The 17499-nt window shown below is 39.8% G+C and overlaps 1 protein-coding gene, 1 long non-coding RNA gene and 1 pseudogene across 3 annotated transcripts; 2 read left to right on the forward strand and 1 right to left on the reverse strand.

Moving 5' to 3' along the window:
• Positions 1–7329: 7329 nt before the first annotated feature.
• LOC149668247 (uncharacterized) lies at positions 7330–9464 on the forward strand. The gene is made up of 2 exons (XR_016368020.1): positions 7330–9253; positions 9357–9464. It is a non-coding gene; the product is annotated as an uncharacterized LOC149668247 (long non-coding RNA).
• A 23-nt stretch (positions 9465–9487) lies between these two features.
• On the forward strand, positions 9488–9959 carry LOC149668248 (putative fatty acyl-CoA reductase CG5065 pseudogene; annotated as a pseudogene).
• Positions 9960–10142: 183 nt separating this feature from the next.
• Positions 10143–16011, reverse strand: LOC149668249 (uncharacterized). Of its 2 annotated transcripts, XM_089841157.1 has the most exons (5): positions 14199–16011; positions 11813–14142; positions 11266–11445; positions 10901–11182; positions 10143–10219 (listed from the first exon to the last, which is right to left on the reverse strand). In XM_089841157.1, the coding sequence occupies exons 3-4, from the start codon at positions 11422–11424 to the stop codon at positions 11063–11065; spliced, it is 279 nt and encodes a 92-aa protein (XP_089697283.1). In that variant the 5' UTR covers positions 11425–11445; positions 11813–14142; positions 14199–16011; the 3' UTR covers positions 10143–10219; positions 10901–11062. The 2 variants fall into 2 exon arrangements, with proteins under 2 accessions (XP_089697283.1, XP_089697282.1); XM_089841156.1 differs by lacking the exons at positions 11813–14142; positions 14199–16011 and having other exon boundaries at positions 11266–11494.
• Between the last annotated feature and the right edge of the window lie 1488 nt (positions 16012–17499).

The raw sequence follows: 17499 nt of genomic DNA on the forward strand, positions 1-17499 counted from the left end.
AAGGCCTGATGACGGCTCTAATGTATAAGGAAGGTTATTGGATTGGTTTTAACTTTTTTCGTATTAAGTTTATTGTTTCGAAATTTTTCTACTGAACTAAAATCCGGGCCCTTAATATGTGGTAAAAATTTCAAGATGATCCACCTAATAGTTTGTTTTATAAAGCATAAAGTTGCTAAGGGTGGTTTTCATTTCCATAAAATTAATCACAGATTTTGGCGAAAAACTAGAGAATCTCCATAGAAATAACATGGGAAATTTTCCAAACTTACCCATTTTGTAACTACCCTTACAAAAATAACTATACGTTTGATAGATTTGAAAACGGTCTTAAATGAAAGCCCCATTTTTAAAGTGGGCGCCAGTTTTTGTTTTATTAAGAAAAACAAAGTTTAAGTATTGTTTTTAAAAGTTTTAAGTACCTGCTCCGAATTACGTGGTTTACCTTTAAACTGTGGAACTTGAGACTTTTTTGCTTGTGTTAAGTAATAAAGAAAGTCATTCTAGGACTTACGTCGTTTTACTGCGGATAATCAAATTGGTATGGCAATTAGCTAGCTTAATTGTCATTATAACTTTTGCGCGTCCAACTAATTTAGTTGCGAAGTACAGATTAAACTTAATTAAAAAATATCAGCAATTAAAGATAATTAAACAAAATAAACAAATAAAGATAATTACCAATTATAGGTAATTAAATTTTTACACGAGTCTAAACTATAACATCTAGGCCTACGTGTACTAGTCTACGGAATCTGTTTAAGCTCAGACCTACAGAATATTTTTGTGCAAAAGGGTATAAAATCTCTTTGTGCAGAGGCCTTTGCAATCTTTTTGTGCACAGGTCAGTGGAATATTTTTTTTCCAGGTCTATGGAATCTTTTCGTGCACAGGCCTATGGAATATTGTTTTACACGGGTCTACGGAATGTTTTTGTGCAAATCTGCATGGAATCCTTTTGAGTATAGGAGTATGGGATCTTCTGTGCACAGGTCTATGGAATTTTTTGTTCATGGGTCTATGGTATATTTATGTGCACAAGTTTGAAGAATCTTTATGTGCACAAGTTTGAAGAATCTTTATGTGCACAAGTTTGAAGAATCTTTATGTGCACACAAGTCTGAAGAATCTTTATGTGCACACAAGCCTAAAGAATCTTTATGTGCCCAAGTGAAAAATCTTAATTGCACAGGTCTATGACTTCTGTTTGTGCACAGGTCTACGACTTCTGTTTGTGCACAGGTCTACGACTTCTGTTTGTGCACAGGTCTATGGAATCTGATTTGCTCATTTCTATGACATCTCTTTTCGCGCAAGTCAATAACATCTCTTTTCGCGCAAGTCAATAACATTTGTTTATGCACAAGTCTAAAACATCTGTTTGTACACAAGACTAAAACATCTGTTTGTGCACAATTCTATTCCATCTGTTTGTGCACAAGTCTAAATCATCTGTTTGTGCACAAGTCTAAATCATCTGTTTGTGAACAAGTTTATAACACCTGTTTGTGAGCAATTCCATAACACCTGTTTGTGAGCAATTCTATAACACCTGCTTGTGAACAAGTCTATAACACCTGTGTGTGAACAAGTCAATAGCACCTGTGTGTAAACAAGTCTATATCATCTCTTTGTGCAAAAGTCTATAACATCTGTTTATTCACAAGTCTATGACATCTGTTTATTCACAAGTCTATGACATCTGTTTATTCACAAGTCTATGATATCTGTTTGTGCACACGCGAGTGACTTCTGTCTGAGCAAGGGTCTACGGAATATTTTTGAGCACGGGTCTACGGATTATTTTTGAGCAAATGGGTATGGAATCTTTTTGAGCAAATGGGTATGGAATCTTTTTGACCATAAGGGTTTGAAATCTTTTTGAGCATAGGGGTATTGAAAATGTTTGTGCATAACTCTATGGAATCTGATGTGCACATGTCTATAACATGTCTTTTAGCGCGAGTCTACATTTCTTTGTGCACAAGCCTGTGATTTCTATTTGTGCACAAGTGTACGAAGTATTTTTATGCATAGGTGTACGGAATATTTTTGTGCACAGGTGTACGAACGGTTTTTGTTCACAGGTGTACGGAATATTTTTGTTCACAGGTGTACGGAATATTTTTGTGAATAGGTGTACGGAATATTTTTGTGAATAGGTGTACGGAATATTATGGTGAAAATGGATTTGGAATATTTTTGTGCACAGGTGTACGGAATATTATGGTGAAAATGGATACCGAATATTTTTGTGCACAGGTGTACGTGATATTTTTGTGAAAATGGATACCGAATATTTTTGTGCACTGGTGTACGTGATATTTTTGTGCACAGGTGAAAGTGTTATTTTTGTGAAAATGGGTAAGGAAAATTTTTGAGCATAGGGATATGGAATGTTTTTGTGCAGAAGTAAGGGGGATTTTTTGGCTACAGGTATATGACTCATGTTTGTGCACAAATCTATAGAATGTTTTGTACACCGGTCTAGGACATATGATTGTGCACAAGTCTATGGCATCAGTTTGTGCAAAAGTCTAAGGGATGTGTTTTTGCACAAATATTTGTCATCTATTTTTGCACAAATATTAGACATCTATTTTTGCACAAATATTTTACATCTATTTTTGCACAAATATTTTACATCTATTTTTGCACAAGTCTATGGTATATGTGTGTGTACAGGTTTACAAAATATGTTTGTGCACAAGTCTGAAGAATCTTTATGTGCAAAAGTCTACGGAATCTTTTGTGCAAATGTCGATGACATCTCTTTTTGAGCAAGTCTATGAAATCAGTTTTTTAAACAAGCATATGACATCTGTTTGTCCACAAGTCTATAACATCGGATTGTGCAAAACCGTGTGACTTCTGTTTGTGTACAAGTCTGTGGAATCTATTTGTGCACGAGTCTACGTAATATATTTGTGCGCAAATCTATGGAATCTGTTTATGCGCTAGTCTACGGCATCTGTTTGTGCACGGGTCTACGGAAAATGTTTGTGCAAATGGGTGTGGAATATTTTGGAGCATATAGGGGTATGGAATGTTTCTGAACAGGTCCAAGGCATGTTTTTGTGCACAGGTCTATGTCACATGTTTATACAAAAGCCAATAGAATATTTTGTGCATAGGTCAATGGAATCTTTTTGTGCACAGTTTTATGAAATATCTTTGTGCGCAGGTCTGGGGAATATTTCTGTGCAAATGGTTATGGAAGAGTTTTGTGCCATGGGTATGAAATCTTTATGTACACAGGTCTATGGATTCTTTATGTGCACAAGGCTATATAATGTTTTGTGCAACAGTTCCATGAAATCTTTAGTACACATCTCCATGAAATCTTTTGTGCACAGGTCTATGGAAACTTGATGTGCACAAGTCTATAGAATGTTTTTGTGCACAGGTCTATGACTTCTGTTTGTGCTCAAAACTATTGAATCTGGTTTGAACATGTCTCTGACATCTGTTGGGCATAAGCCTGTGACTTCCACTTGTGTACAAGTCTACGGAATTTGTTTGTGCACATGGCTACGGAATCAGTAAACAGATGTCCGGAATCTGTTTGTACACAGGCCTACGGCATATTTTTTTGAGCACAGGTCTAGGGAATCTTTTTGTGCACAGATTTATGGAATCTCTTTGGGCACAGGTCTATGGAATAGTTTTGTGCAAATGGGTATGGAATCGTGTCGTGCAAATGGGTATGGAATTGTTTTGTGCAAATGGGTATGAAATCTTCATGTAAACAGGTCTATGACTTCTGTTTGTAAACAAGTCTAAGACTTCTGTTTGTGCACTAGTCCATGGAATCTGATGTGCACATATCCATGACATCTCTTTTTGAGAAGTCTATGATGTATTTTTTGCGCAAGTCTTTGACATCTGTTTGTGCACAACCCTGTGACTTCCGTTTGTGTACAAGTCTCCGAAATCTGTTTGTGCACAGGTCTACGGAATATTTTTGTGCACAGGTCTACGGAATGTTTTTGTGCATAGGCCTACTGAATCGGTTTGTGCAGAGGCCTAAGGAATCTGTTTTTGCAAAGGCCACTGCACAGGTCTAAAGAACATTTTTCTGCAAATGGATACGGGATATTTTTGTGCAAATAGATATGCAGTAATTTTGTGCACTGGTGTACGAGATATTCTTGAGCATATTTTTGAGCATAGGGGTAGTATTATGTTTAATTATTTGAATTGGTTGTAAATTTACTAGCTTTTCTATAGGTATTTGACAACTAGAGATAGCTATCGAACTTTGTCATTAGCGTATCGAATTGGTAAATCAACCGTTGCTAAAATTGTACCAAAGACTTGTAACGTCATATGGAATGCAGTTCAGCCAATATATCTTCCACCAATGACTAAAAAAGCAATGATGACATCCGCGTTAAATTATTTTCAAAAGTGGAATTTCCCTAATTGTGTTGGCTCCTTGGACGGAAAACATATTGAATTGGTCGCACCTCCTAATTCTGGCTCTATGTTTTTCAACTACAAAGGAACCTACAGTATTGTGTTGATGGCGGTGTGCGACGCATATTATAAATTTACATTTGTAGACATTGGAAATTTCGGTGGAATAAGTGATGGAGGTGTTTTTGGTGGTTCAGAGTTGGGGAAAGCATTTGAAGATGAAAATTTCTTTCCGCAACCAAGAAAAATTTAAGAAAATGGGCCTGAACTTCCGTTTTGTTTTGTTGGTGATGTTGCCTTTCCTCTTAAACCCAATTTAATGCGCCCTTATGCTGGCAGAAATCTCCCAGCTGATCAAGACACTTTCAACTATAGATTGTCTCGTGCTAGGATGACCATTGAGAATTCATTTGGGATTCTCAGTTCTAGATTTATATGTTTGCAAAGCCCTATACCTCTTGACCCAGTGAATGCTGAGGCTGTTGTAAAAGCTGCAGTATGTTTGCACAACTTCTTGATAACGAAGGAAGAACAAACTGATAGGCGTTTGTATTGTCCAATCAAGTACGGTGACCATATTGATGAACATGGAAATTTGGTCAAAGGGGAATGGAGACTTAACCATAACAGTAATATGACCGGGCTTCCTCGGCAAGGAGGTAGAGCATGTAGAAGAGGAGCCATACAGATAAGAGATTCTTATAAGGAATATTTTACTATTAATGGTAAAATGGAATACCAAGGACGTTAAAGATTACTCGTTTAATAAAAATGATTTTATTATGAAAATACAGATTATTAATTAATTTGCTCTGCCAATTTGTCACGTTCTTCCTCTTCAAGCAAATCATCGAGCACTTGCATGAGTGCATGTTTTGCTTTTCTTTTGTTTTTATCATTTAAAGATTTAAAATCCTTTTCTAGGCTCAACAGAAATAAACGATCCGGATCCTCTGGGATGGCATTGCAGGAGCTAGCATTGATTTTACCTGTATTTTCTTTCCAAATATTTAGGAGCGTTTGTTCATAGGCATCAACCTTTTGTTTTGGCTTTTTATATTTGGCTGATTTCATAAATGTTTCTCAACTTTCACGTTTGCTTGAAGACGTACTGGGCCGACTGTCACTTGCACTCAAGCTAGACGTAGAGCTGGTTTTTCTTGGCTTAGGCAAACTGTTATTTCCTTGGTCAGCATCGGACAGCGCATTTGCCGCCTCATTAATTGGCTCCTCGATAATGAAGTCCTCATCTTCATGCTCAAAAACCATTTCCTCATGACTATCTTCTGGCTTATCAGGATTCTTATCGGCCGCCTCGTCTTTATTTGCTTGAGACATATTGTTAATTGTTCTGCGTGGAAACAAGAATCGTTAAATCTAGCTGTTTATTTTTCTTGTATTCACGTACTTTCTGTGGCTAATCGAGTGTTTAAGGAAATGAAGGCTTTCGTAGAGGTCCCATACCTCTCTGCTCGAACAACCACTGCCGCTCAATTTCTGTCCGTCCATAATTTTCTTTTCTCTGACATATTTGTCTCTAATTGACTTCCATCTAAGTTTTGGGTGGGACTTAGAATGGAAACCTTCCGGGCCTTTTAAGGTCGCGACTCGAAGACGCGTACTTACCGGTACTTTGACCATCTCTTTGTCGACGGCGACGCATTTGTGCGTGGGTGAAGAGCAAGAACTGCTGCATCTGTCGATGGAAATGCACCACGGTATTTGCAACTATATACCAATGAATGAAATGATTTAAAATATGTTTCCCGAGTTTATCTTTCGTTTGATTTACGGTGTTGCCGGATATATCTCCGTTGATCATTTCCAACTCGACCATGGTTTTGTGAGGTCCCGATTGACACATGCAAGCGTCGTTAATACCGATTTGCTTAGGCAAATCGCAACCTTTGCCAACTGACAAAAGAAATTCGTCTTTAGCCAGATTATTATTATGTCGCGCAACAACGACTCGTTGATCAGTCCCAATCCCTAGAAGTAGATTCTTTTCAAAATGGTAACTATAGCTACTTTGAGGTATTGGTACCGATAAACTATGCGTGATTAAATGCGTGGGAAAGCGAAGTGCTCGTACTACTCGATCTTTTGCGTCGACGAATATAATCGGTAATGTCCCGATCGTAGGTGTCCTTCAGTTCGTCACCAAATTGGTCTCTGACCTCTTGCATGTGACGTCGAACTTCTTCGACGTATTTCGATTCATCCTGAAATGTACCTTTAAATTTAAACGCCAACGTCAACGTGTACTAAACGAAACCTACGAAATAATTATCCGTCTGATTCAAGGCGTTTAAGAGTTGAAAGGAGCTAAGGAACAAGACGCAAATGATGGAATGCAACATTGTACTGTCTAAAATGAGTTGAAATTAAGAAAGACAGCCGCTTTTAAACTAGATAGATCGCGTCAGCCTGACAAATGTTCGCGTCTCGTGTACGAGTGATATGGATGACACATCCGGGAGGTGGAAAACGGAAGTTTCCCATCAAGGGATGTACTCGGAATTAGAGTATTGCGTCACGTTAAGTCGGCTTTGTTCCAGAAAGATTGTAGAAAAACAGTGGGTTTTTTGATAAATAGGCGAACATTGAAAGCGACTCAATGATGAATTAAATCTTAAATCAATTTTCAGATCTTCAAGTTCCCGCGGCTTACTTTTAAAACTATATATTTTCAGATGATTTCCTTACATTTTCCCATAATATTTTTAAGCCTATAACAAAAGAACGTTATAAATGGCAACGATTTTAAGGATATGATTTGTCATGAACAAAGTCGATTCTTCAAGAAATACGTATTCCTGGTATTTCTCGTAAAGCGGAACACCGCGCTTAAACCAGTTGCATGATTGCAGTTTTCGTCAGCCCGAGAAATCAAACTTCCTAACGTTTTAGTCCATATTTAAATTCCCTAGCCTAATTATTACTATTTAATTAATTCAAGGTATCCTGGATATAATTTGCATTCCAATTAGGAATCTTCCGCCTTTTTGAAATGACTGTCACGTCTCGTGGAAGAATTTCCTAACACGAGAGAAAATCACAAATGAATAGTCGATGAGAAGTAGTTCCCCCCAAACCCCTCAACTTTCGCAGTTTATATTTCATTGCGACATAAGATTTCGGGCTACATTCTGTACAGAGGGAGCGGGGTACTTTTCCACTTGTAAAGCGTCTTTTCAAAAATCTACCTGGTAAACAACCATGCAGTAAAGGGAATACCACCACCCCTATTTTAATCTTATCCCGGACCTTGACTGACTTATTACATTCAGTCTCTCTCTATCTTGTTTTCGGCGCCACGCGCTGGCTGATGCTGCTGGGGGTTCGCCCCTGAAAAACCCGGGGGAGGTTTAAATTATCCATTTTGTGTATGATGGGAGGAGGGGCACGTCTGGGGATGACCACCACGGAGGCGTAGTGACGAGCCCCTCGGGTTTTACCCTTCACAAAGACCTTTGACTAAACTAGATTGCAATCTCTTCTCAAAACATTTCTTTCTTTTTTTTTTCAAAGCGAGGGGTCGGATACGCGATAGAGAGCGGGTCTCGCGAGAAATTGCCAACCTTGGAAAAATTAAGACGGGCTAACAATGGGAGACGGGTAGAGGAGTGGTACGTTTCGGGTAAAATCGGTGTCCCAACAATAAACAGCTTCAAAGTGACCGGTGTAATGGAAAACCACATTCCATTATTTTCATAGAACCGAGTAATCCTCCAGAATCAGTCAGATCGCCGGTACTTTCTTTGGCGACTTGGTACGCGAGTGGATACGTGATCGTCAGATTGCTCCCAAGCCCTCCGCGGCACTTATAATTTCAGTTAGTTCCAATTTTAATATCTTTGTTGATATCAAGAAGTATCGTGGGTCAAAGGTTGGACGCCGTATTACGCCGCCCATCCATCTTATTATCAGTAATTAAGGTTTATTTGGATTTGGCTTAATTACGGTTGGCTGTTGCTGCCACAAAAGAGCGCCTAAGGCTTTCAAGGTTAATTCCTCCTAGATCTTTTTCTAATTATTATCTATTATATGATTATATTAAAAATTAAAAAAGATTTAAGAAATGTAGTTCGAAAGTTGAAGCTGACGTAATGCGCGCGCCATACTTCTCGTTCGAGATATTTACTTTTAACGTTGAATTTAAAGCGAAACTTTAGTTATATACGTCGAATGATTGACTTCTGACAGACAAAAGAATTTTCGCTTTTGGCAAAAAGTATGACGAAATTAGTAATTACGTTTAAACGTAGTTTGCATTTTTTGCAAGGCGTTTCGAAGTTCGAACCCTCTCCCCGAATCTCTTTCTCTCCCAAAAATATTACAAGTTCAGTTTCGATTGAGAGCTTGGAGAGAAAGCGTCTTGACACTCGACGTAATCTTCCCGCAGTCTAAGGTAAGGCCTTCGGTCAGGCGCTGCCATTACCCTAGTACAAAAACCGAGAAACGCGTCAACGCGGTGGTAAAAATGTCGAAATCAATTGATGAAAACGCGGTAAAAGATACATTTCCAAAATGATGAAAGTTCTTTTCGAAATTTCAACTTAAGAATAACGTCGAGGAATCCGAGCAACTGGCTTTTTCCGAGTAGTATCATGTCCTGCGCGTGGAACTCTCCGTATTTCTTAATGGCGATTAACCACAGTATAAATAATTATTAGTTAATTAATTAATCGCCTTTCCTAGTCATGGCTCCGCTTGGTTTCGCTATGGACGGACAGAGGCAAGGAGTACTAGATTTTTATGACAACAAGGGAGTATTCATCACGGGGGTAACTGGCTTTCTCGCCAAGAAAATCATAATCTTTCCCAACTCGGGGTAACCTGATCCCTTCACTCGCGATGATGCCGATAGAGTGACGCGTTATCGCTCGGCCACCATCGATTGTACTTCGATTAAAAGATGTTTTCATTTCGATTAGATCTTTTTGGAGAAGATTTTCTATTCGTGTCCTCTTGTCAAGAACGCCTACGTTCTAATTCGGCCCAAAGGTTCCAGAGCCACCGATCCAGTGGGTGAAGATCGCCTGAAAAATCTGCTCAAATCGAAGGTATGAAGGCGCATTTTCAACCCTAATTGTAAGACGCGCGTATAACGGTGGTGGTGCCTGCTCGCGTTTAGGTCTTCGACCGTCTTCGAGAGAAAAGACCGGAAGCCCTGTCCAAGGTAGTTGCCGTCTGGGGAGATGTCTCGCAAGAGGGACTCGGATTGTCCGAGTCGGACAGGGAGATGTTACGGCGAAACGCTTCCATCGTCTTCCATTTGGCCGCCACCACAAAGTTCAACGAACCGCTCAAGTTACTTCTTATTACTCGAGAGCGTGTTGCGCTCTAATCCCTTGAATTATTGTAGAAAGGCCCTGGCCATCAACTTCATCGGGACGAAAAATGTCCTCGAGCTTTTTCAAGCTTTTGACGAGAAATTGGCTTTCGTTTACGTCTCAACAGCGTACTCGAATTGCCAGAAACCGCTGATCGAAGAAACTGTCTACCCAGTACCCGTTATACAGCCGATTTCCTCGTAGAATCATTTATCTTATTGGCTCACTTAAACAGGTACGTTTTGATGACGTTGCTGACGGGGACGTCGAAAAATAGTGACGTAATTCCTTCTTTCCTCTATCGCTATGACCCTTCCGCCTCTTCTTTCATACGCCCCCCCCTCCGTCCCGTGGAAGGGGGTCCGGTACTTTGACGCGCGTCCAAATATTACTCTGTTCTCCATTCCTACTTCTCAAATTAAATCTATCCCTGGTAATTCAAAATCTAGGCTATTGACAGCATTCTGTGGAATATAAACAATCATAATTCCATTTATTTTGTAGGCCTAGTACTTGTTAGTCAGATTTGAGTGAAATACAAAGGCAGAAAAGAACCTGCTGGTCCAACTGCGGCTTTTGTTTTTCCATATGAAATATTTGGTTGGAAACGAATATACTAATGAATGCATCTAACTGCCGGCAACGCCGCTCGCTACATTATATAAGTTCTTCGTGCTTTTTGATACGCCGTGCATGGTCAGAAGGAAGGAGCACGTCCAACCCGTATTTCCTCTGTCCGAAACGCTATACCTGCATACCTGCCTCCTAGCCATTCTATTACCTATACCTACTAGGCTCTAATAGTATTTGACGTCAGCGGCTGATGTAAAACGCGTCAAGGAGGAATTATTTCGTGGTTCTAAAGCGCTTCCTCACATCCGGTTTATCTCCCCAGCGCGCACTCCCAATAGTCGTAGACCCCGACTGCGTTTGCTAGAACCGTCGACCCTAGCGTTGTTATTGGCCTAATTGTATCACCTTCCGGATAAGGCTGAGCGACGCAAAAATAGGGAAATGCCTGAACATTGAGAAAATCACTTGATTTTCTACTAGACCCTCCCTTTAACGCCGCGAATACTATGAGGGTCAAGTTGCCGACAAGGTCCATGGTTAGAGGATTGATACGTTTAAACGCCATACGCTACCTTTCGCCAAGAGCGCTCCGAAGTAGAGAGATAGAATGTTGAAGATGCGATGAGGAGTGATTCTCAGTTCTCTTAATCCACTCTGGATGGTCTCAACGGCCGTGATGGCGAAGCAGGCTACGATGACACCCCACCAGATCTGCGGTCGCGGAATGGAAGCCTTTAGTTTTTTGTCAAGTGAGACCTAGGAGGAAAGAGTGGGACGTAGTAGACTCGTTGGTGGACAACGCGGTGATGAACGTCTCCCAGAGGACCTTGCGGGGGGTTGGGGCCACGAGCATTCTGGATAGGACATGATTGCCATTGATGGAAGTACGTTAGAGATACCCTCGGTCCATATAACTCTTTCCTCCAAGATGACATACCACGGGAGAAAGCAATCCGAGGTCGTTCAAGGCTCCCGGCGTTACCCGTTGAACCTTCTCGTGACGCTCAGACCACAAGTAATTGTCAACGTACATGACTGGCTCCGAAAAATACGGGGTGCCATCACGGTGTGTTGCGGTAAAATACGATCTGGTCATTGGATTAAGGTTTAGGTCACCCTGAAAAGATATCGACATTGAGCTGCACTTTCAACAATTGAGTGTGACGATTGCGCCTGGCAAGCGGTACGTCATGGACCCCGCTTTTGTCTCTCGTTCGCTTTCATATTATCGATAGTCTACTCGGTCTTATAAGGATCTGAATACCGGGAAGTGTTTCCCGTCTATGATTGTAGACACCATTAAGTTTAGAAGCGATATGTTCCGTAAGGATGACACTACCTATACTTCGTAATGCTAGAGGCTTACTCGAGTTAGTTCGAGAACGACGGAAGCCAAGCGCGAGCGCCCGAGACTCCCGAGTCTACTAATAATGTCGCGCGAATCTGAATAAAATAGGCTTGACGCGGCTATAATATTATGTTACCTGAGCTTGTCCTTTAAGTTTCGAGTTCAAGTACAGGGTCTCAAAAGGAGCTCTCACTGGCTATCTTAGTAATAGGGCATTAGTTCATTTGCTAGCGATTTGAAAGGCGGCTTCATTTATTAGTACTTTGGAAGGAAGCTAGGCGTGACAATCTCGCCTAAAACAAAGAGTCCATATAAATGACTCCCGTGCTAAAAATTACGGAGTCAACAAATTTCCTTTAGCTGGTGTCCCTGGACGAACCAATAAATCTAGAATTTATTTTTAAGCCGCGGTTACACGAACAGACAGCAACTTACCAATTTGGCGCGGCATTGATAGTTTTCAATAAAGGGGCTGTGGAAAGTTCTTCCCCCTCTCTCGGTTTAAACTTCAGTGCGGTGTTGTTAGGCCCTGCTCTGAGTGAAACTGAACTGCTAGCCTTTCACTCTGCAATCTATTGACTCACCAACGGCCTGGCAACACTGGGGGAAACGGTATGAAACCCCTTATGCATAATTTTTTTCGATTGAAACGGGAGTTGCCCATCTAGCTGCGCTTCGTAAAATTGTTTGGGCAGCTGATAGTTTTACTCATTGGTTTACTATTTTTGTCGACGTCACACAGGGGGCGTTCAGTGCACGTACCAAAGAGACTGGTTTTATAAAAGTACGCGTGATCGACGTGACGTAGTAGAAACTGACCTTGAAGGATTTTACGAGTTATCAGAAACGTTGTTAAATCAGCATTTTTTCGAAATGTAGAATTAACTTGTTTGTAACACAATATTATTTTTAACAAATAATGCACTCTTGACATGGTCATTGAACAAGTAGGCTGGGAATTTGAATCTGAAAGTTTAAGCTGCTTTCTTAAATGGCGTGTGAGCGGGTCTTCATCCAGATGTATTTGTTTTTAAAATCCTTGGAGAGTTAAAGAAGGAGTTGGTATCTTGAACGGAGTCGAGTATTTTATCAGAGACCCAAATTTTACCTGCGATGGGATCACGATACATAAATTTAATTTGAAATAAAATTTGTGAAGCCACCTAGGTCTATATGCAGTTTTTTGAGCGGGAAATTTGAAATACGGGGGACTTTAAATATGGTGCAGAAGGTCACACCAAAAACTGGGGAAGAAAGGGGGTATAGGTTCCCAGCCGGAAGGTGACCAGCTAATAGTTTTGTAGCTCTCAAGGAGCGCAAAAGTAAAAACAAGTGAGAGAGGAAGTTTAATTTCATATTATCCTCAACATGATCGTTCTAGTTATAGGGCACTAGTTAAATTGGTGTTACCATAAGTTTATAAGTGATTTGTTCCTTCCATAAGTATGTCACTTTCAATGCTAAGTAATGCTACTGAGAGACTTACAGCAGCTCGAGATGATAACTAGTTCGAGAAGGAGAACGACAATTAAGCGAGAACTCAATTGAAGTCCTTACTACTACAAGTGGTTAATTTTTTTTGCATGCAGGACCAAGTTCCATCTAGGTCCTCCTATTTAGTATCTGCATTACTAATTAGGCCTTTGACAGCAGCGCCCCACTCACCAGGCTCCCATCGCTCGCTTTACATCCTCGAATCTATGACTTTATGACCTCACTCACTCACTTCAAAATTACAAGCTGAGTTTCTAAGTTACCAGAGATTAATTAAACAAACTTATGGAACATGAACATATCTTATGAACTTATGGTGTTACATCATGACCTGACGTTCTATTATGACTTAGTGGTTTTATTAGAGGGGTTTAGATCAAGTAATAATTTAAGCTCTAAACCTTTAATAAACTCAAGACTGATAATTCAGTATTTGTAATTCCATGGCACCTTTTGTAAAAGGTATAACGTAGTTCCTCTTTGGTCCTTCCTTATAAGAAGAGTGATGTTCATTACAGTTCGATGGCAAATCTTCCTCGGTAACGACTGCAATCCTTATCAGCAGCCATGAGTCCATGACGCATGCATCTTCTGTAGAACTGTCTTCTCTGTAACGTCGCATACCTGTGAGCTCGTAAGCTTATCCTTCACTATAATAATGGAAAACCATTACACAGACAGTAATGCGGTAATCCCTAGCTGCACCGCCCGTCATTCTTTAGCCTATACCTGAACGACCTCCTCATTCAGTAGCTCTTTGTTTTATAAGCCTCCATCTTATAATGTCCCTTTGTCTTTTCTTAAAGGGATAGTTTAAGTAACCTTAAAGGAACAGTCTTATTATAAACATAAAACTAATTCAAATTAAAATAATTATGATCTCTTATTACAAATTATAATTAGTACATTTAATTAGGGTTTAAAATAATCAAGGACTACTGCACCACCCTCCATTGGTTTAGTGCATGGCGTCTGCTAAATAGAACCTCTTACCCCTACGTGATTGAGTTGGCTATGCTCTACCTTACCCTTATTTCCAGCGTGTGAAATAAGGCGATAGCACAGGGCACACGCCGATAACTTTCCACAATTTCCCTCTCCCTTTAAAATTCTAATGCCTCTTAATTTAAAACATCTAATATCCCTGATTTGAGTCACTTGAAATTCTGTTCTACGATAAAACCCATCTTGAATATATTCAATAACTATATCATCTTGAAACTTTCCCTAGTTTCTCTATAGCGCAATTGCGTGTCCTTTTGTGTTTGGAACATACTTCCTCAGGGTTCATACAAACCTGGAAAAATCAGGGAAAAAAATAGTTGACAAAAACCTCAGGGAAATTTTAAATTTCTTAGTAAAATTGAGGGAAATCAGGGAAATTTGTGTCAAACAAGGGCCAAGTAATTAAGCAAAATGTTCGTAAACATACTCCCCTCCACAGGATTAACATTACACTAAACTTTGTAGGCTCATAACTCTGGTTCTACTAGAGATACGGGGATGTCCTTTGATTATGTTATAGTCCTATTTGACCCCCATCCAACCATACTAAAAACGTAGGGCTACGACAAACAGGGGCCGAGTAATTAAGCAAAAAGTAAACAAACATACCCTCCATAGGATTAACATTACACTATACTTTGAAGGCTTATAACTCTGGTTCTAATAGAGATACGGGGATGCCCTCTGAGTATGTAATAGTCCTATTTGCCCACCACTCTCGTTCGTTAACATTTGCTCCATAGGATACTCCATATACGGGAAAAACCTGGAAAACTCAGGGAAATTTGTTTTCTTCGAAAAGTTGTATAGACCCTGTTCTTCCTCCATACATTTATTGGAATTGTAGTGTAGTGTATGTGCTTAGGCGTACACGTACGCGTAAGGCTATTCTAGATCTAATTAAGATATATCGGAGTCATTATTACGCAGGGAAAGGTTGGGGGGTGGTCGATATTAAATCACGGCGTACTTAATGGTCTTAATTGGCCGGGCCAAGCCACTTTTCGGGACACAACCTATAGTGCGTGGTTGGTGCTTTGCATTGGCTGTGTTTTCGATCGAGGGGTCGGTCATTGCTGATTTCGAAATCCCATAAAAAAATCCGAATTCAGCAACGAAATCTTAAAATCAGTAAAGAAATCATAAAATCAGTAAAGAAAAAACGAAATCCATTACAAAATCCGACGAAATCAAGGGAAATATCCCAAAATCCGTCTTAATCACGGGAAAAAATCGCAAAATTCGATGAAATCCGTCGGACTTTATCAAATTTTGAAATCAAGTGAAATCCGAAGAAATCAAATTGGATTTCGAAATACCGTACACCTTTTCTAAAACGTCCTACCCCACAGTTTCGATGCTAAGCTATTATGGACTGGGGAAATTTAGCGTGTTGTGACCTAGTTTCGATATATATTTTTGGGGGAAGGGGGAGCTCAAGGTCCGTAAAATCGCAAAAGCTATATTTAGGTTAGCTTATAAAGCCTTATTGTACAAAGGTAAATTCTCAAAATCACCGGGGGGCAAGAAAACGATGTATTCCCTGCCGCGTGACGTAGTTGGCTACGGATTTTTTAGGAATAAGTAGTCGCGTTCGAAAACATGAACCCGAATGTAGTCCAGCTTTTTTGTGGAGAGCCGAGGCGAGCCGGCGACGGCAATCACGAGGCGAGAGGGATTACGACGAGATTCACGGGCCGAGAGGGATTACGACGAGATTCACGGGCCGGCACGCCGCCCGGTGGCCAAGGTACCGGGCTACCGGCAGCTTGACGACTTGTATCCGAAAGGGTTATTTATTATAAGTTAAATTTCAAGATGGGATCAGCTCAGATCATAGAGCTTTTGCGGTTTTACGGACCTTGAGCTCAGATACTGATGTGTTATTCAAATATCAGGTTCAACTTCAACATTCGGGCAAAGCATAGGCTTAAACTTATCGGTAATTAGGTATTGGATTTGTATAAGGCAAACAACTTTCTTGTCAACCAGAATTCAAGATGTGTCTTATCATAGATTCCCTTCTGATAACATTATCAGACATTCTTGCTTAAGTAAATGCAACTTGCTTTATGAAACAATGAATTTCAAGTAAAAATGCTAGAATATTTTCCCATCATTTTACTCCTGATGATTATGAAACAGACCTGAAAGCCGACTTTATGTATATTAAACAAGAGAAAACACTGTTAAATTTGTGATTATAATGTTCCTAATTTCAACTCGAGAAAAAAAGCATGTTCTATTCTTTCTCCCTATAATAGATACTTAAAAATTAGCATTTGAAATTAAAATATTTCTAAATTTGTCAAGTTTGAATTATTTTAATTTTATACTATTTATATACTACCAAAATCACAATCCTCTTAGCCTTATCACAGCTAACGGAGTTTAGAGACAGATAAAATTGCCAACATAATAATACCACCAAAAAATATACAGTACGTCACTGGTTACTAGCAGCGCACGTCACTGGCTACTAGCTGTATGATTTCGAAAGTTTCTCTCTTTCATTCGGCGAATGCGCCCCCGTTGGGGGGAGCTCACCTTTTGGCAATTTATTCGATAGGCATGGTCCTCTTTCTGTTCCAGATATATTTGGTTACAATATCTCCATAGCTAAAATTGCCCATAGTTAATATGAGGCAATTATCACATTGTACCTTTAACCAACAGAATCATGTACAGTGTATACAATTATTGCCTATCCTAATTCAGTGTTTTTAGCCACGTCGTGTACCCTAGCACACGCAATTTTTGACGTAAGCAAAGCATCTTCTCTAGGGAATTGTTCCCTTTTTTTATTTTTTTGACCTTTAGCTTTACGTTTTAGAAAAGGTGGCCTAATTAGTTTGAGCCCTCTTTCGTTACAAAGATCTTCAATAGCGAACCCCTTGTCTACCATTATGGCGTCTGCGTATGGTATGCATCGTTCTAGGACCCCGCATTCTTCAGTTATTTGTTTATCTGTTGACTTTCCCCCATATGCTCTGCTCACCATGGTGATCACACCGGATGGAGCTACACAAACGCGTACTTTTACAGTATTGGTCCCTTTGTAGTGAGAATAAGTCTTGATCTTGCATTTTAAACACTTGGGTTTTTCAACAGATACCACGGTGCAATCTAATACCACTCTTGTATCAGTGTATTCTTTAAAGCAATGCGGCATAGCTTCCACAATTTCTTCTTTCTCTAGCCATGTAACTGAATTGATGACTCCAAGACAGTCGCTAACTTGCATAATGTTTGTTTGAAATAACTAGAAGTTATCTGCTGGCTTAGACCAAAAAGAGCTCCGAGAGCGGAATATGAAATACCAAG

Source organism: Phalangium opilio, unplaced genomic scaffold (assembly GCF_054372755.1).
Source record: "Phalangium opilio isolate 3A_F unplaced genomic scaffold, DU_Popi_V2 ptg000056l_1, whole genome shotgun sequence".
In the NCBI taxonomy this organism is placed as follows: domain Eukaryota; kingdom Metazoa; phylum Arthropoda; class Arachnida; order Opiliones; family Phalangiidae; genus Phalangium; species Phalangium opilio.